General features: G+C 41.5%; 1 protein-coding gene and 1 non-coding gene across 2 annotated transcripts in view; one reads left to right on the top strand and one right to left on the bottom strand.

Annotated features, from left to right (window-relative positions):
- Nucleotides 1-278: 278 nt before the first annotated feature.
- Nucleotides 279-441, top strand: LOC115871686. The gene has a single exon (XR_004047410.1). It is a non-coding gene; the product is annotated as a U1 spliceosomal RNA (small nuclear RNA).
- A 16,102-nt stretch (nucleotides 442-16,543) lies between these two features.
- Nucleotides 16,544-20,626, bottom strand: part of DSG3 (desmoglein 3) — a 29,925-nt gene continuing 25,842 nt past the window's right edge. Inside the window, exons 15-16 of the mRNA XM_004703076.1 lie at nucleotides 19,283-19,542; nucleotides 16,544-17,140 (exon numbers count right to left, since the gene is read on the bottom strand). Coding sequence (XP_004703133.1) covers nucleotides 16,544-17,140; nucleotides 19,283-19,542 — 857 coding nt within the window. The remainder of the gene's footprint in view (nucleotides 17,141-19,282; nucleotides 19,543-20,626) is intronic.

Here is a 20,626-nt window from a genome sequence, read left to right as displayed (position 1 = left end):
CCTCCGACAGGCAGGTGATTTCAGGTTTCTTACATTGCAGTTAATAGCCCAATGCATAACTACTCTACCACCGGGACACCTGGTCTTTCCTAAAATGAGTGCTCTTGCAAATGAGTCCCATAGACCAGTATTCTGCCTCATTCCCACCCCTTGAGGAGCGTTGGTGACAGAGTGATTGAAGTGCTTGACTGCTAAACAGAAAGTTGGTGGTTTGAAGCCACCAGCCAGTATGCTGAAGAAAAATGTGCTAGTCTGGTTCCGTAAAAAACATTACAGCCATACTTACCTGGCAGGGGAGATACTATGATCCCGAAGGTGGTTTTCCCAGGGCGAGGCTTATCCATTGCACTCCGGAAGTGCTGACCCCTGCATTTCCCCAAATGTGGGAAACTCGACTGCATAATTTGTGGTAGTGGGGGACTGTGTTCGCATTCTCCCCTTTAAAAAAAACCCAGCTAATTAAAACAACAACAACAAACATTACAGCCTTGGAAACCTTCTGGGCAGGGCTGAATTAAGCAAAGTGCAGACACTGAACCCTGATAATCTGGGGTGCCACCAACTTTTTAGTGGCTGTGGATAACTAGGGTTTTTAATATATAATACATCTTCTGCAAAAGAATTGTCCACATATTCTACAATCAATAAAGAGTCGGTACACTTAATAGTTTCAGCAATCAATGTCAAATTCCATTGATCTCCCAAAATGAAAAATTGGCTTTTGCCTATTTTGCTTTAAATGGCTCATATCTCACTTTTGATGCTTTTTGGTGGGGGAGAGGAGGGCGAGGAAGAGAGGGAGAGGTAACAAAGTTAATATGAAATCAAAAGGTGTTATAGAGAGATTATAATGGCTTCTTGGGGGGCGTGGCAGGGAGCTTGGGAGGAAATGGGGAGCTAACAACGAGTACAAGAAAGAAGAAAATGCTCTGACATTGATTGTGGTGATGATTGTGCAGCTCTTCTTCAGGTGATTGAACTACTGAATGTGCGACTTGTGGATTATGTCCCAATAAAACTGCTGAAAAAGATGAAAGGGTGTTGTTAAAGGAAATTAATGATCAAAATTCAAATAAATGTTAGGTTGCTAACTTCAAATTCAGCAGTTCAAACACCACCTGGCACTCTGCAGGAGAAAGGGGAGGTTTTCTGCTCTTGCAAAGATTTAGTCCTGGCCCATCTAGCCCAGAAGCAACAAAGCCCACATGGAAGCAGCACACAACATGTGTGATCATGAAGGGCCGAAGGGACCAGGCTTCAAACACCAAAGGTGGGGGGGGGGATGGGGGTGGTTGGGGGGTGGTGGTGGTCATATCCTCGTCAATGAGGGTGGCGCATGATGGGGACCCAATGTCCATCTCTAGACAACTGGACATACCTTGCAGAGGGGTAGTGGGGAGATGAGTCACTTAGGGTTCAGTATAGCAATAATGAAACCCACAACCTTCCTCTAGTTCTTAAACGCTTCCTCCAACTACTATGACCCCAATTCTGCCTTGCAAACCTGGTTAGACCAGAGGATGCACAGCGGTACAGATGGGAATTGGAAACGCAGGGAATCTAGGACAGATGAACCCCTCAGGACCAGAGGTGACAGTGGCGATACCAGGAGGGAAGGGGGTGTAGAAAGGGGGAATTGATCACAGGGATCTACATATAATCTCCTCTCTGGGGGACGGCCAGCAGAGGGGTGGGTGAAGGGAGACGCCGGGCAGTGTAATATAAGATATAATAATAATTTATAAATTATTAAGGGTTTATGGTTTATGGGGGAGGGGGAAGGGAGGGGGAGGAGAAAAAAGGAAAATGAGCTGATTCCGGGAACCCAAGAGGAAAGCGAATTTTGGGAATGATGCGGGGAACAAATGTATAGGTGTGCTTTACACAATTGATCTATGTGTTGTGATGAATTGTAAGAGCCCCAATAAATTGATTTAAAAAAAAAAAAGATTTAGCCCTGGCAACTATGTGGGGTCACGGTGCATCCGAAATAACTCCATGGCTGTGGGGATTTTTTTGTTTTTGTTTTAGTGTAAGGACGGGCTCAAAGCCTTTTTACTAATTGAAAAGCTGCACACACACCAAGTGAAGGTAAATGTGATTAAACAATGATTGCCAGCATAGAGTTGAGTCAATTGCTTCTAAGGCAAGGCAACTTTACATCCCATGAGAGGGCAAGTAGGCATTGGCTGCATGTTCATGTACTGAGGGCAGCCTGAACTTTATTTTTAGGTAGGGCTTTCATTGCTATTGTGCTTTAATTAAAACTGTTTCTTTCTATTCTTTGCTTTTACCAGTTCTTCAATGATTTCATCACATTTAAGCTACTGAACAATACCGCATCCATAATAAGAATAATTAATTGATTCTTTCTTGAATCACTGTTGAATGCTAAGGGTTTTGGGGGGGTGGGGCGTGCTAACTGAAATGTCAATAGTTCCCATACACCAGGTGCTTTGTGTGAGAATGATAAGGCTTGCGGCTCCTGTGAAGATTTACATCCACATAAACCCAAGGGGGCAGGTGCACTCTGTCCTGGGAGGCCCCCATTCGCTCGCTCTCTTAGTTCACTTCCCGGAGTTGCATAGTGGTTATGAGCTGGGGTGCTGTCTGGGGGAAACACGGGCTCTTTCACTCCTGTAAACAGTTACCGACACTCCCAGGGGCAGTTCTACACTGTACTAGAGGGTCCCTGTGAGTCAGTATTGACTCCACGGCAGTGACTAGATCCAGTTAGTTGCCTCTCCCTCTATTCTTCCTGGCCCCATTCTGAATACTCTCGTAAACTACAAAACAGTAATCACACTGTGGTTCACAGTTATTTCAGCAGTGCCTGTTACCCTGCCCATTCTTTTTTGTCATGATTGCTAGTTCTTTGAGAGCAGAGGCCACATCCTATTCATTATTGGCCCAGCCTTCTCATGGAACCTACTGAAACCTACTGAAAGGAGCTAAGAAGAAGTAAACAATGAGTATAATGTACACATTAGGGGATTATAATTGGAATGTCGACTATGGGTGCATTAATAAAAAGCCTGGCCAGAAAATGTTTGTGATGCGTGTGTGTGTGTGTGTGTGTGTGGTTGTGTGCATGTGTACTGGAGCATGTATATGTGTTTTGACCAGCATCACTGTAGCCAGGAGAAGGACAAAGACAACAGATGGTGTGTGGGAGTTGGTCTTGGAGAAAGCCCTGGCAGATACATGCTGTGCATGGGGTTGGGTGTGGCCAGAGGGAGATCAATAGGGCTCCCTTGATGTTAGGGGCTCTGTGAGAACAGAGAGCTCATTATATTGGGTGTGGGGAGCAGGGAGAGGGTTTTCCTTCTCCTTGACCCTAAAGAAGGAGCTGTGGTTCTATTCCATGGAAGTCAAGTCAAGAGTGATATCATAGGCATTGGGAGTCTCCTGGTTATACCAGTTAGGTGCACCAATAGCTGTCCCTGTCTTACGTGATGAGTGAGGAGCCTTGGCAGATTTCGGGGAGGGACAGTGGTTACCTCTAATAACAGTGAGGACAAGCTTCATTACCTTTCGGAGTTCAAATCTACAGAGTAATAAAGCCTAGCAGCCCAGAGTAAACAGCCCATCCATAAAGAACAGTCGGCTCCAAGAGTGCCAACCGCAGGCGCCAACACCCTGTAGGGCGAGAGGGTGAATCAGTGTCTAACTGAGCTGTTCCCTCTTGAGTCCTCATTGTGAGTCAATCTATGAGGACAGACCCCAGGCTCAGCAACTCATTCTTTCAACTTGCTTGGTGAGAGCTAAAAACTTTTCATGATTTTCCCCTTAGAGTATATACTACTATATTCATGAGTATGGATGTCAACTTGAGAGTCAGATCCAAGCAAGAACCTTTTCCTACAATACAGGATTGCTGCAAATCATAGAAACATTTATGAAATAAAAATATCAAAATGTGAAGAAGTCATTCTTAACATGACCTCCATTATAGGTTCATAAGCGTCTGAGGGGGTGTCTTCTTTTTTCGAGCCCTGCCCTGAAGAATTCTGAGCTCCCCAATTTACCCTGCATCAGAACAGCAGCTTTTGCATCCTCAAGGGACACACAAAGTGTGTGTTTCAAATGTTCTTTGAGCTTTAGGTAGAAAAAGAAGTAGGAAGGGGCAAGATGTAGGCTGTAGGGTGGATGGAGTAAGGTTTACCAATGAAATTCTCATAGGACAGCCTGGCTACATTTGAAGAATGAGCAGGTGCATCACCCTGATTGGGGAGGGGAAAAAATCATCAGTAGTTTTCCTGCTCTCTCTCTCTCTCTCCCTCAATGCAGGTTTCAATTTTTTAAAGATGCCTTCCTAATAAACCCATGTGATTGTCCCTTGTCCTTCACAAAAAATGATCAAGACTGCTTTTTTGTAACCCCACACAATAGTCACCATAGGCTTCTGAGTTGAATTCTCTGCTTTGAATTTAATGGGCCCAGCAGAGTCCCTCAGAAGCCCCTCTTTTGATTGGACTTTGTTGGAAGGCACCCTAACAGACTAAGGCCAGTGTATAATTGAGATCATTGGGCTGCAGCCATTCACTGATCACAGAGCCATTTAAACACATTTGATTTGGAATGAACTTTTGCATGCATGATCCGCAATGCTGGTATTTGCAGCACATACATATGTAGAAATATCCTCTGTCAAACAGGTATTTTGGGTATAGTTCCCTTTCCCTTACCTTTCCATACCTATTCAGCATCTATCTACATATCCACTCACAGATTATTACCACTGTTATGGTAGGATTGTGTATGTACTAGTATTGACCTTTGTCGTCTTTAAGTTTTGTGCTCATCCTCTTGTCTTCCTTTGTCATTGGTCATGTTGTGCTGACTTCCCCTCTAGGATATAATGCCTCTTCCATTCCCCATTAATGCTGGTCTACTGACGAGTTAGTAATTTACTCTCCCTTCCCTTCTCTCCCAGGTAACCATTAAAGAATAACCCTTTCTGTGTGTAAACCACTTGTTGACTTTTTAGGATAGTGGTCTTAGGCTAGGTTCTCTATAGAAGCAAAACTGGTGATGTTTGTATATGTATGTATATGGAGACATTTATATGAAACAAATGGCTTACACAGTGGTAGAAGAGGGCAAGCCCAAGTCTGAGTTGGTTACAAGTCCATGCGTCAGCTGTTAGGGTGGAGGCTTTGATTCAAGTAGCTTTGAGGGCTGATGAACCTAATATTGGCAGGAAGACCACAGACTGGTGACTACAGAGGTGACCAAATTCAAGATCAGCCTGTCAAGGCTGGCTAATGTTGACTCCCATGATCACTCTGGTTGACCATCCACTTAAGTTCAGACAACTGGAAGTTGATGCAGGATCCAGACCCAGCAAAAAGCAAACTTTTTCATAGCAACTACTTATATTGGAAGCAGATCACATCTCTGAGCACACATCCTTTCAAGGATGGCATTAGGGCTTTGAGCTGAGTAAAGATGCTACCTCCCACATTAATTTTCCTACAACTGATGGGCTGCTTAAAAGAGATCCCATTGTGGAAGTGATTATACTGTGTTAAATCACTCCACGGGCATTACTAAATCTGCACTAGAAAACCACTGAGAATCCTGGCCCAGTCACGTTACACAAAACCGAACTGTCTCTTACAATATTTGACCTTTTATGATCGACTAATTTCACTCAGCATCATGTTCATCAAGCTCATCCATGTTATGAGGTATTTCTTAAATTCCTTGTTAAGGTTGTATAATAGTCCATTCTGTTTATGTACCAGAATATGTTTATCCATTCATCTGTTCATAGACACAGGTTGTTTTTGTCTTTGAGATTTTGGGAATTCTGATGAAATGAGCTTGTCATGGCATATATCTATTTATGCCATGTCTATTTATGTCAGGTAGTAGGACTGCTGGATCCTGTGGTATTTCTATTTCTGACTTTAGAAAATGATGTTACAGAGTGGTTGTACTATTTTATATCAGCAGTGGATTCAGGTTCTAGCCTCTTCATACCTTACCAGCAATTGTTGTTTTCTGTTTTGTTGAACTTTGCTATTAATGCTAGAGTGAGATGATATCTCATTGTTGTTTGATGTTCATCTCTCCAGTGTCTAATGATGAGGGACATTTCTTCAGATGTTGGTTGGCTACCTGAATTTTGTAGCCTTTGTAACTTCTTTGGTGAACTGTCTGTTATGTCCTCTGCTCATTTTTAAATTGAGTTATTTGTCTTTATGTTATTAAGTGTTGGCATTTTCTACATATTTTAAAGATTAGTCCCTTGTCCGAGGTGTCATTGCCAGAAGCATTTTTCCAGGCTGTGTATTGCTTTTTCATCTACAGGAGTATCTAAAATTTAGGAGGTCCGAGTCATCGAGTTTATTTTCTCTTGGTACATTTTAGTTATGTTTAGGCCATGTATTATGTCCCCTAAGTTTACTCTTATTTTTTCATTGATGATCTTTTCATTTTAGGATTTACATTTTGGTCCCTAATCCATCTTGAGCTCATTTTTGTATGTGGTGTGAGGTATGAATCCTGCTCCTTTTATGGAAAATGGATATTCAGTTTTTCCAGCACCACTTATTAAAGACACATCTCTTTCCCGTTTAGTGGGTTTTCGCTCTTTGCCAAAGATCAGTTATCTATAGGTGGATGGATTTACTTCTGGGTTTGGATTATGTTTCTTTGGTATATGTCATTGTGCCAGTATCAGCATGTTTTGACTTTGTAGCTGTTTATAGCAGGTTTTGAGATTGGGAAGTGTGAGGCTTCCCACTGATTTTCTCCATTAGTAGAATGTTTTAGTTTGTTTTACATATCCAGGGTCTCTTTTCTTTCCATATAAAGTTGGTGGTTATTATTATTTTTCTTTTAGAACCACTTTAAAGAATGATAGAGGAATCTGGATTGGGATTGCATTTTATAAGTAGAGCTCTTTGGGTGTCTTCACAATGTAAAATCTTCCTATCCTTGAGCATGATGTTTTTCATTGATGGAGGTCTTTTTTGGCTTTTTGTAGTAGTGTTTCATAGTTTTCTTTGTATAGATTTTTGCATATCTAGCTAGATTTATTTCAATTTTTGTTTGGTTATTATAAATGATATTCTTTTCCTTATGCTCTTTTAAGAATTCTCTTTGTTGGTGTGGAGGAATCTGACAGATTTTGTATGTTACACCCTGCCACTTTGCTGACCATACAGGACATAGTAGAATGGCCCCATCAGATATCTCAGACTATAAATCTTTATGGGAACAGACAGTCTCATCTTTCTCTCATGGAGTAGCTGGTTTGACCTGCTAACCTTGAGGTTAACAGCCCAATGCCTAAACCACAGCCATTCCCTTAATAGGCCACATCCAGACAAAGAAGACCAACCCTTGCCGAGGTTTGTAAATGTCAACCAATCCAAAACACTCCCAGTGTACCCCCTTACTTGAGGTTTCAACCTTAATACCCTCTGAAATTCTGTAGCTTCTTGGAACACGTTGTCAAAATCTCCTTGACTCTGTGTTTTCCAATTTTGCAAAAGCACTTTTTTGATATAATATGGTCATTGTTTCCTAATTTTAAGCAGTTATGCTCCTTTGCACTTTCTATTCCTTTTACCTGAAAGAGCGATTTCCAGTTGACAAGATTTACTTTCTCACTCTTGACAATTTTCCCCCAAATGCTTCCTTATCCGTTTTCCCTAACCACCCATTTAAAAACTGTAATTACCCCCACCTCAGAACTTCCTGTTACTATTCCCTACATTACTTTTCTTCTTGACATTTTCTTCTTAGAATCTAAATGACTCTGTGTTTACTCATTTATTATCTAGTGTTGTTTACTAGACTGTAAACTTGATGGGAGCTGGGATTTTTTTCCCTGCTGACTGTGGTATGTGCAGTACCTAAAACTGTGCCAGATTCTCTGTTAGCATTCCACACATATTAGTTGGATGGATAAATGAATGGATAAATACATTCCAAATCATTTTGGAGAGCAGTTTTATTTTTATATCTCCTTTGTGAAAAATGTAAGAATAAGAGGACATGAGATTTCTGGAAGCTTTGGAGGAAAAACTACCAAGCTGAGGTTAAAGGTGAAGTGCAGAGATCATGCTCCCTCTGCACAAAATCCTCTAACCTCGCCATTTTATCCAGGATGTGCCTTACCATGCCTGCTTGAACAGGGAGAAGTTGAAGGAGTTCAGGGCAAACTGCGAACTTCTCTGCATTCTTTTCTTCTAAGGCTCCTTGTCTTGCAGGAGGAACAAATCAAGAAAGCTAGCAATATAGAACCTCACCTTTCTCTAGCCTCCGTAATGAAAGGGAAAGCCTTCGTGGTCGGAGTGTGACCCCGGGGTATTTGGTTTATTTACCCAACTACACTTTCTGCCATTCCCCCCGCCCCCAGTCCCTAGAATAAATGTATGGCTTTGATCTCATCCTAGGGTTTGTTTATGGGACTCCATGGAAAGATAGGGAAATAGCAATGACTAAGAAAGACAGGAGGGGAGCATTTGGCTGTTAGCGGCAGCCTGGACTGGAATCTGTCAGCAGCATGACAGGGCTTGTAGGGTTGAACAGGCAGGCACAGGAGTGTTCACTGAGGGTGTCAGGAGAAACTACAATGCTGACCGAATGTGACTCATGAGCTCAGAGAGATACAGAGGAGAAAACAATCAAAAAATGTTCTCAGATAGAAAATATCACTGGCTTCTCAGCAGTTGTTTCATTCATTGAACATAGATAAGTGACATCATTATGGATATTGAAGCATAAAATAAAAATGCTTTTGAGAGTAAACCTGGAAATAAAATCTAGAGTTTAAAGATGCTTTCAAAATTATTTAGAATGCTGGCTATGTGTACTCTAGTAGAGAGATGCAGAATCGCTACAAACAATAACAACAACAAAACAAACAAGGAGGCAAGGCAATGCAATCACCTACTTTAATGCACTTTTCAACATTAGTCTTTGGTTGGCTGGTTTTGTTTCAGTACGATGCCACTCCACCTAATGAATTTTTTTTTGGTAATAAAACTCTTGACATTTGAGAATGATTTCTTTGTCAAATGATTAGAGGCCACCCAAGGTTATGGTACAATATTACTCCCTTGTTCGCTTCTATCTCTCTCAGACAGGAAAGGGAGTAGCATTCCAGCAGAGTGGCCTTCTGGGAGCACCTCGTGGCAGGACTCTGCTGCTAACCGCAGGGCTGCTGGTTGGAAGCCAGCAGCTTCCTGCAGGAGAAAGCTGACAGCTGTGGAAAAGCGAGGGGCAGTTCTACTCTGGCCGTCAGCATCAAAATGGACCCTGAATTTGTTTAAGACCATTACTGCAAAAAGTCAAGGAAAGGTTTACACACAGAAAAAATGATTCTTTGGCAATTTACCAGTACTGGGAGGGGAGGGGAGAGTACATCACGAACTAAAGGGTACTCATGTATTAGATAAATCATGAGAAAAACAGACTCCCTGGAAGGATTTGGTAGGTCACAGGGCGGTGACAACAGTGAGTACAAGGAAAAGGAATTGTCCTAAAATTGATTGTGGTGATGATTATACAACTCTTCAATATTATTGAATTATTGAAGTGTATGATATGTGAATTAGATGGCGATAAAACGATTTTTAAAAAAAGATTCCATGAAATCTTTTTTAAAAATTTCCAGCAGTGACGGCTAGCAGAGTCTCCGTTTGAGCTTGTCCTGGGGAGGGTGGGAGCTTGTGACTAGGACCTCAGGTGTCTTGTAGAAGAAATATTGGGAAGCACTGCTTTAGGAGAGACGTGCAGGAGCCCTGATACTACCATTAGTCTTGAATTCCCAAATGAGATATTATTTCATGGAAAATTAGTAATTTACCAAATGTGACTCACAAGCCTGAGGAGAGGCGCAGTCCTTTAGATTGTAGTGCAAAGCTTAAGTATTAGGCTGTCCACTAGAAGGCTGGTCATTGGTACCCCCAGTGGGTCTGCAGGAGATAAGACCTCCAGCAAGGAGATTTCAGTTTAGGAAATGCTACAAGGCGGGAAATTACTTCTGTGTAGTAACTTTGCATCTCTAACAAAAGCAACACCATAACATGCTAAATAATAATGTAGTCAAATCAGTCACATCTATGCATCCTAGGGAATTGGAAGGGTCAAGCAATTTTCAGATAACATAGAACACTAACAGGTTGTATCTAGTAGCTGAGCTTCAAGAAAAATGGTTATTAAGCTGTTTTGCTTAAATTGGTCAGACTCTGTCCCCCCCCCCCTTTGGGGGACATAATGGTGTTAGTTTAATCACCTTTTCTGTTTCTCAAAGTCGAAGTTTCTCTTAGAAATATCTTCAAACATTAATCAAACCATTTAAGACTCTGATACAAAGAATTAGGCCCTGGGGGAAATTGCTCCAGCCAGGATTCCCAACAATTTGAGAACATCCACGATTAAAAAAAAAAAAGAATATTTTTTAAAAATTACAATATGCCCTGAAATCTGGCTTCTTGACTTAATTTGCTAGTCACTTGTCTGCTGCTAACCACACCCTCTCCCTTGCCTTTTTTTTTTTTTTTCAGGTTGACCTTTGTTAACTTTTATTGAAACAATATTTGAATGATATCATACCTTTGGCAAGAGTTACACCCATTTCATGCAGAATCAGCTAGGATAAAGGTAAGTCAGTCAACAAAGACTTCTTGTGACTAATTATCCTGTGGGTAGAAAAGAGGAAGAAAGCATATCATTGTATGTCTTCCTTAACGGTAGGATTATAACATTCGTCTGAAGTAACCAGTAAATTTGATGACAGATCAACCCCTTAAGCAGAGCAGAATTACAGGGAAGGCTTAGAGTAGAACAAAGTAAAATCCACATGAAGCTCATGGGACAAGTTACTCTGAGTTCATTAAAGTGGCGTGGTAAGTTTTCATCTGGCTCTGCAGGACAATCCAGCTCTACCTCCGAATTTTCAATTATTGGGATTTCAAATCCACCACTATGGTTCATTGTTCTTCACATTCAGAATTTTACTTGAAAAGATGAATAAATGATCTCTAAACAAACAACAGGTTCAGGGGAAGATTCTGACCGCTAAACTTTCAGGAATAAAGAGATGATGGGTCTTCGATGGATTTTTAAAATTTATTTTTACTTTTTAGAGACTAGATGCACTACATCCGTTGTTCAGAACGAGAGATCCAAGTCACATGCAATATTAATCTCATGAGAGATTCTATGTGGACAAGTACCAAATATGTGATTGGAGGGGTATTGGAAAGTGTCTGTCCTATAAATACTCCACTTCCTGATTTAAGGTGAAATGATAAGTGAGATTTCACTTTTGTTAATAAACATTAGAGGCCCAGGCTCATAGGAGATGTCACAAAGTGCTGTCTGTCATTTATACCTTTCTGTTAGATCATTAATCAACAATTAGATACTTATCAACTAATTATGGTTCAGATTTTTAGAGAAAGGAGAAGGTCATGAATATGAAAATATTGGCCATATTGTCTGCTAGAAATAAAGAAAAACATGGCAAAGTCAAATTTCACTTTCTGCTGAGCCAGTTTTGCAAATAAGACCCTTTTTCACTTGATGGGTAATTTGACCTCATACGTCAAATTGGAACTCAGTCTAAAAGCCTGGCCAGTCTTCCTGCACTGAATCACTATTCTACCAACATTTCATACCCTAACATTACATTATATTAACCCAGGATGGTGGTTGGTTGATAAGCATCCCTGGTGGCACAGAGGTTAAACCCCTTGGATGCTAGCTGTAAGGCTGGTGGTTAGAATTCTCCGCCGTGGTGGGGCAGGGGTCGGGGTTGGGGGGTGGGGTGGGACAGTCTATTTTGTATAGATTTGCAGCTTTGTAAGCTCTATGGGGCAGTTCTACTCTGTTTTATAGGGTAACTATGATCCAGAATCAGTTTGGCTTTGAGACTGGTTGATTGATAGCTTCATTCTTTTTATGTTAATATTCAAGTCAACACCCCTCCCTCGCCTGCCCCAGTATCTGGCTATCCTCATTTACTTGGTAGACATACTATAATAAGAAGTTTTAAGGAATAAAACCTCCCACTCTGACCAGCAGAATACAAATGTGCTAGATACTATTTACAGTATCCTGGCACACTTAAATGATGTGCAAGGTGATACAAGTCTTCCGTTGGGAAGCCTAGATTACTGTTCCATGGAAAAGCCCCTTAAAAGGAGCCACCTGGTAATTTTGATCAAGGTAGTTTTACAAAATGCAATTGGATATGTTATTTTATCTATATTTGCCTGAGTGTTCATGGGAATTTCCAATATAGAGTAGACTTGCTAAGACAGGCTTGTGGCCAAGGCAAAAGATAAAGGGGAAGATGTACTAGAGCATCAGTTTGGAGCTGCAGCAAGACACCCAAGTGAATTGTTAGCTCTGTCATCGATCAAAACGTTAATTCTTAGCCTCAGTTTGACCATTTATAGAAAGAAGACTTTGGATCAGTTAAAACAGCTAGAGTCTGCAGTGTCAGTATTTAATTTTTTTTGAGTTGATTTCATTTGAAGGTTTAAAATATAATAATAAAATAATTTCAAAAACCAAATCTTTATGAACACTTACTATGTTCCAAATACACTCTCATATATATATATTTTACAGAACCACAGGATGTAGAAGTTATTATTATCTCAATAATAATCCAGAGAGGTACTGAGAGATTAGGTAACTTGCCCCAAGATGGCTAGTAAGTGTGAAATTGGTGTTTGAACTCATATAGCTTGCTTCTAAAGCCTGAACTCTTAGCAATGAATTTAAAACACACACCTGGGAAAACAAATCAAAAGCCAACTTTTCAAGGTTCGTTTTGTTCATGGAAAAAAGTGCAGTTTTAAAAAAAAATCAATTAATCAGTGGAATGAGCTTGTATTAGCTCCTCAAACAGTACTTTTGGGGTTCTGCAGCTTTGGTAGGGTTTCATTACTCAGGGTTGCTAGGCTCATCTACCATATGGTTCAAAAACATCTCTTGACTTGTCTTTTTATTGAAGAGACCTCCTTTTCTAGCCAGAGTTGGCTGAGGTAGCACTAGCATGTGGAAGCTTGTTCCACAGGCCCAGTGAGAGAGAGAGAGAGAGAGAGAGAGAGAGAGAGAGAGAGAGAGAGAGAGTTAGTCTTTGTTCTATAGGCCCTGGCAAAGCCTTTGTTCCACACACTAGGAGTGCTTCACCTTGGCAGAATGTACCTTGCTGTTGGATTGCCTTTTTATTTGCTTTTTTGAAAGAATAGTCACGGAATAGCATGGATCAGGACAAAGTAAGAGTCTTAAGAAAGTGTAAAGAGAGAGTAGCAATTTGGGAAATTATCTTTGATATCAGATTCCAACTCAGAGTGACCCTATAGGTCAGAGTAGAACTGCTTCATAGGATTTCCACAAGTGTCAATCATTACAGAAGGAGACTGCCACATCTTTCTCCCAGGGTTTGAACTCCTGGGTTTGAACTCCAGACCTTCTGGTTAGAAGCAAAGTGCTTCGTGTCACCAAGGCTCCCAGATCCGAAGGGGGAGTCACTAAATTTGTGCGGAAACTCTATTATCTTCCAATTTCATTCTTCCATGAAATTTGTGAAGCCTCTTCATATATAAGTCAGTTGGATGTAAGAGAAAAAATAACTGAAGTTAATGTCATGTTTTGTGTTTACATACTCATTTTTGGATTAGTAATAACCCTTGTAAGAGTGGACAACCATATCATTATGCCATTTAATAGCTACCAGACTACCTGGCTCTTTACTGCACTATAATTTAGTTCTTTGTAGTTCATTTTGTTATGGAAGAAGATAAATAATTGCACTGCTTTCTGAGGAACTAACATCCATATTCCTGTATTAGGCATGTTTGGCTTCTTGTGTTAGGATCATTTGATTATCTGTGTTCTCACATAAAATTCACTGTTTGTTAACAATGGTGAAATAATTACATGGACAATATCGGCCAGGTTCTGAGATATAAAACTGAAAAAACCATGGTCCTTGTACTTCATAGGAATGGAAGTTTAAATTGAGATGACTTTGTTGTAGGTGCTGCTGCTGCTGCTGTTGTTGTTTTGTGTGTGTGTGTGTATGTGTGTATGTTCTCACCAATAGAAACACCTCCATCTGCTGCATGTGCAGTTTTAAAATCATTGAAAAGATGGGAGGGGTTTTACCCTTGTACTAAAGTAAGGCAAAATAGGAGCTATATGTACCTGGTATGACTTACCTACAAATCCCTAAAGACACAGTTGGGAACAGATCTCACGTGTAACCTGGGAACTGCCTGTATCCAGTTAACAACAGTTCAGTAGCACTACTGCCCATGTATCCCGAATGCCAGACAAAATCCCCGAACTTCCTTCCCACCAGTGAGGATCCAGAAACCGTACCCACTAAGGGGCAAAAAATAGCAAATTACTGACTCTATGGCAGTCACTGTCTAATCTATTTCTCAGGAGCTACGAATTTTAAAGTAGGTTAGCTTCTGCGGTATGGTTAAAGAAGCACGCATACATTTGTCACCAAACACTTTTATTATGACCACGTTCCATTTTAAAATGTCAATATATTGACCAAACTTACATGATGTCAAATAAAAACTTGTCATACAGCAAGTGAAAAAGCTGAACAGGATTTTTCTGATGAACATATTTTTTAATCCTAGTGAAGAAAAAAAGGATACATTTTTGCTTTGGATTTCATTTTGCATGGCAAGTCAATTCAATTTCAGATTCTTCTGGACGAGATTGGTGTTTTTTACTAAAACGTATTTGCTTTCAATTTTTCCCTTCCAGGTGTACCACCTTTCCGGATTCAGCAGGCACGTTGGCAAGGCAGCAGCATCCCTTTCTCATAAGCTGGATCTTGAGAGGCAACGTGAAAATACTTTGAAGGTTCTGGATTTCCTGTCCAACTTGAATGAGGGTTGCCGTTGTTGTGGTGGTGAACTTAACCCCGTGCAGAAACAGACGCAACAGATCATGGGCCTCTGCTCCTGACCCCGGATCAAGCTTCTATTGGGAAGCAGGAGGCGCCAGCTGTGCTCCTGGGGTGAGCTCGGCTGGCTCATCCATTAGAATCTGGTTCTTTTCACCTCAAGTTGGACTTTCTTCCTGCAGCAACCTTCCTGGTCTGTGGAAGAACTGGGCTGTCCTTGCACTTGGATCCCTTTAGGGGAGTCTTGGGGGCACTAGGACTGAGCCTTTCTAAGTTGACTTTTAAAAAAAGGCTTTATGTCTCATTCAGAAAAACATGTCGTTTTAAACTACGAGAAAAAGTGGAAAGGAAAAATGGAAATTCCATGTTTTATACTCAGTGAGAGATCGTGGCACTGGGCCATGACTTCAACTAAGACAATACTGTGAGCAGACAGATGCTGCTCGCCGGGAGTCGAAGGGTGAATGACTAGCGGGAGCAACCAGGAAGAACCTGCAGCCCTGCGTAGCTGCCCGGGCGCATGCGAAAATGAAGCTCTTCTGAATTTTCACTAGCCCCGGCTGCCAGCTCACGAGTGAAATCTCATCTTGGTAATCGTTTACGTTAGAAGAGGTGACGAAGAGGTCAACAACTAGAGGTTAGTGATAAGCTCCTTTCCATATCCATTTTTGACTGCAAAATAATGTCACCGAGTATTTTCCTGGGATGCTTCTTATAATACATATTCACAAATCCCACCATGTGTTGTTCTAACCAGAGGCTGCTTTTGCTTAGGTCCGGGGTGGTTGGTGGGAGCCAGGCTTGGTATTTCCACAAAGTCTGCAGACACTGGCATACAGTGTCAGTCGACGCCATATGTCATTTATCTCTTCTCACCGACAGTTTTCTTTTTAAAAGTAGCTATTTTAGAAGGCTATTAACATTTATATAACTGGTTTCAGAGAAATATGTAAAAAGGAATTCAATATTTTCTTTGGGCTAGATCCATTCAAGGTGATTACAAAAAAACCCATAAAATAATATTTACACTATATTAAAATTTCCCAGATGTTCTACAACACTTCTATTAAATTGTCTTCTTGTCAGGCTGTGGGGGATACAGATATAGCAGTTTAATGCATAAGCCCATAGCACTTAGTTTGGACAAAAGATGACCGTACGGTCTCCCAGCACCGAGAAGATGGAAAAAACCCAACTGCAGTGGCTTTCCTTCTTGCCAGCAGCTCCAAGTCCTTTAGCAAATGCTTTGTGGTTCTGACATCATCTGAATGATGTAAGCAAAGATGGCAGGTCAGAAGCAGGTGCTGGATTCCAAGAGTTTAACCCACTCACCCACAGTATGTCATTTTAAAGTTATCCACCTGTCTTTCAGCATGGCAAAAACAGAAGTTGGATACGAAATATGTTCCAAGTATTTAAAAATAAAAGCAAAACAAAAAACAAACACCTTAAGAATTCACTGTGATCGCATATCCAGTTTTGGAGTATGAACTAGAAGTTTCAAGTTATAAATACGATCGGGTTTATGGAATAGCCAATCAGTGCCGAATTCAAAGGGCACAGTGAGCTTTGGTTTGCTACTGTGCATCATTTGCTCCAAAGATCCAGACATTTTCAGCATGTTATTCCAGTTCACTTTGGTCCTATCAGACGAGAGCAAGGATCTTCGATGCAGATCATGTTCCTTGACCCTCGTAACTCTGTCGGACCCTGCAGGTTGCCGGGCGCACTGGCAATGGGGCAGATGACTCTTTCCGTCACAATGACATTTTGAGTGAGAAGTGAATCAGAGACCACGGTGGAAGGCTGCACGAAGGGACCCGAAGTGGAGTAAGTCTCAGTTATTACATAGTTCCCATGTTGCAAAGGGTCCGGGATGGAAATGGCTGGTTGGAAAACAGACCCAGAAGCAGACAGTACTTGACCACCTTTCACAGTCATGTCCCATTCTACAGGACGGCCACAGGGGTCAATCCCCAAGCCACTTTCTTTGGTGGACAGCTGAGATTGTTTGGTTTCCTCATCAATACCTAGACTTATCTCTGCAAGCTTTTTGAACTTGGGGCCCAGTGAGTCGAGGAAGCTGTCATCCAGGTCGTCGGCAATGAAACTGCAGCAGCCCACGGAGCCCACGGGAGAGCCGGGAGGCTCCATCCCTTCGCTGTCATAGATCAGCAAGCAGTCATTCGCTTCCTGGTCATCGTCCACTTCTGCACAGGCAAATGCTTTCTAAAAATGGAGAAAACGCAGAGAAAATTGCCTTTTAAAAGATCGCGTTGAAGTGCACTACGGCTCATAGAACTCAAGATATCCCCACAATTGCGCAAAGCAGGTATCCCAAAGCAGTAAAGGAATCGCCTATTCTAGACGTTCTTATTCAGAGATGATCTGGGGAGTGGGTGAGAACATGGTGGGCCCAAAGAGCCCCCGTGGACTCCTGAGCTGCTTCGAGGGAGGGAGAAAGACGTGGCAGTCCGCGGCTGTAGAGGCTGCCGTGGGGCATTCTCCCCTGCCCTATAAGCTCCCTAAGCATCGGATTGAACTCAATAGCAAAAAGATGTCGCTATAAAAAGGTATCCATTTGGATAGGGGTACTCACGGGAAGGTCAGTAGTTTGAATCCACCAGCTCCTCTGCAGGAGGAGACTTTCTACTCCCTGACAACCTACAGTCTCGGGCACCCCCCAGGGGCAGTTCTACGCTGTCCTAGACGATTGCTGTAACTCCGACTGGCCTTGATGAGAGCGTGTGAGTTTTGTTTTTGTTTTCTTTTGGGTTACACATTGGACTGATAAGTTCAAGGTCAGGAGTTTGAACTCACAGAGAGCAGGTGGGGAGGAGAGATGAGGTCTTTGCTCCTGTAAACACTGGCTGCATGGAAACTCCAGGGAGTAGTTCGAGACTGCCCACCATGAGATAGGCTCTCCATGAGTCAGCTTGACTTGATGGCCATGAATTTTATAGCTATCTCTCTGTGTAGATGTGTGTGTGTGTTAGCTGTCCCTTTACACCATGCTTGCTAAAGTCGAAGGGCACTGAAAAAGAGGAAGATCCTCAACAAGATGGATTGACAACAATAGGCTCACAAACCATCGTGAGGATGGCCCAGGGCCTGCTGATGTTTCCTTCTATTGTACTTAGGGTCACTTTGAGTGAGACCTGACACGATGGCATTTACAACAACAACAACATATGTATTTAGATGTGTCTATTTAGATACACACATACATATATACATATACATACACATATATGTGCCTCAAAATTTTCAGGGCTCAATGGAATAAAAAGGCAATGGATTTTTTTCCCCATGAACTTTCTGAAGCCCCCTCATAGACGGTTGACATTCCAACTTGAATCTAGCCTAGGCTTATGTTTTCATTTTTGAGCTTTGAGACCTTCAGCATATTTTCTATGATCGACATAGAAAATATGTTTGATGCCTGAAATTATTCACTAGACAAAGTGGGAGTGTCCAGTGTGTGCTTGTCTTTAGGGTGGGTATGAATTATTGTCTTGTGCACCCTCTGAGCTAGCTCTTAACTAGAAGAGGGCCCCTCCTAGACAGCACCATACCTAGGAATAACTAGAGTCCTCTTCCCAAGCAAACTTCTCCATCAACACATTGGCAGCCTTCCTCAGCTCTGACACCAGGTCAGACGCTGACACCAGCTTGGATACTCTAGGGAGTTTCCCTAGAGTTGAAAGTGCGCTGTAACCATTTCAAGTGTAAGTGGGAACCATGTCAAGCACACCTCTCCTGTTACGCTTTGGTCAGCGAACAAAAGGAAACCACCTAGGTCCCACAGTCATCTCTTGTCCTTTTTCTCTTATAGCTTCCTGACACTTCCCTCCTCCTATCTCTGATCCTCAGTTCCTGTCCCTTAACTTTGGGGTCATTAATTCAGTGGTTCCTCAACATTTTTTGACACGGTACCTTTGAAATATGAAGAATGTGTATAACTCCCTCTCAGAAAAGTTATTTGCACAGATATGCAAACATCATAGGAAAAACAAAATAAGCTTTGCTCTGTTTTGCATTTTTAAAGAGGATGCTACTGACCAAATCACACAAGCTTTCACTCTCAGCCATTTTTCCAGTTGGTGGAACATGGTGTCTCGCATCATGTGCTCCTACTTTGTACCTATCTATCTGTTACTCCTCTTGCTCAAGGACACAACTTTGACAGCCACTTGAGGCTGGACAATAAAATGATAACAACATTATGGGTATTACCTTGTCAGAATGAAACTTACTTTTTCTTACACTTTAACAAGTGGTAGGAAAATGAGTTAAAACACTGAAATATAGTTTAAAAAGAGATCTTTATGCAAATAAGATAATGGTGTGATAAAGGTCCCACTCTATTACCTGAGAAAAGTAGGAGTCTAAGAAACTCATGCTTATTGCTCCTTCTGCATGCTCCCTAGTGGTTGCTCCAGTGGAATGCCTTGTCCTGATGGTCCCAGAGTGTCCTGCTGAGCAGGTGCCCACAGCGGCTCCACACACTGTTCCTGTGACAAATCCCCCCGCGGCTCCAGATCCTGTAGCTGCTCCAATGTTTGTGGTCATTTCCATTCCTGAAGCTCCTTTGCCCACTGTCCCTCCTGCATATGTATTTGTACGAACTTCTAAAATCAAGGAAGAACATTTCATAACTACTCATGCTGTGATTTAATATCTATCTATCTCTGATGAGTATCAGCTAAAGTAAATGGGTGAGAGAAACTAACTATAGAATACAGAAAATATAATGATGTGACTTGAGGTGATCTAGACACTCCACTGTTGTGTGAGAGTTACAGGGGAGATGTTAGTCCATAAACACTGTCAGAGAAGATATTAATTGATAAAATGTGTAAAAGAAATAGCTTTTTGGTGATAATAGCCTGAAATAGAAATGTAGAAAGAGACTCGTCAGCAAACAACCGTGGGAAGCTAATCTTTGTTAATGATAGCTTCTGTGTTCTCATGAAAAAAAGAAGTGGTCAAAGAGCATGGCAGTCCCTGACTGAATATGGAAATCAAAGAGGAATCACACCGAATCTAATCATGCAAAATCGCAGGTGCTAATTTGGTGTCTTGATGCCTAAAGAAATGTTGGTGAACACTGCTCTTCCTGTGACCTTTCTGTGACCCTTTCATAGTGAAGAGAGGTTTTCTAAAGAATCCTGAATATATTCCTTGCTGTGATGGCGTGCTATTATAATGTGAGAAGCAGCTGAGAATCAAGGTGGCATACAAAACCAAGCGGTTAGACATCTGGTGATAATTTATATAGATTTTTGCAGACTAAAAACACTAAAAACCAATTGGTTAGTACAGACTTAATTAACATTTTAGAATTAGGCATCAGGTCCTATTGTACCTCTGGCTTACACCTTAGCTGTGCTATTGTGGTTTATATAAGTAAAACATGGAAACCACCAAAGAAGTAAGCAATTTCATCTTTGTGGTAACATAATGGATTCTGTCTAATTCTGGTTAGACCCAAATATTAATAATTGAATACCAAGTAGAACAACGTGACTTTGGGGAAGGAAGCAGGAGAATAGGAATGAGCATGTTCACATTGGAGACTTAAACTGCAACATGACCAAATGCCAAGAAGAGGCCAAGCTGGGGAGGAGATGTTTGTCTCATTTTCCTACATGTGTGACCGCCATCTTTCATGTTATTATACTGTGGTGACTTTTGCGTTACTGTGATGCTGGA

The sequence above is a fragment of the Echinops telfairi genome, unplaced genomic scaffold (genome assembly GCF_000313985.2).
Source record: "Echinops telfairi isolate 266 unplaced genomic scaffold, ASM31398v2 ScPeMD7_7400;HRSCAF=8409, whole genome shotgun sequence".
In the NCBI taxonomy this organism is placed as follows: domain Eukaryota; kingdom Metazoa; phylum Chordata; class Mammalia; order Afrosoricida; family Tenrecidae; genus Echinops; species Echinops telfairi.
This window is presented reverse-complemented; position numbering and strand designations above follow the sequence as displayed.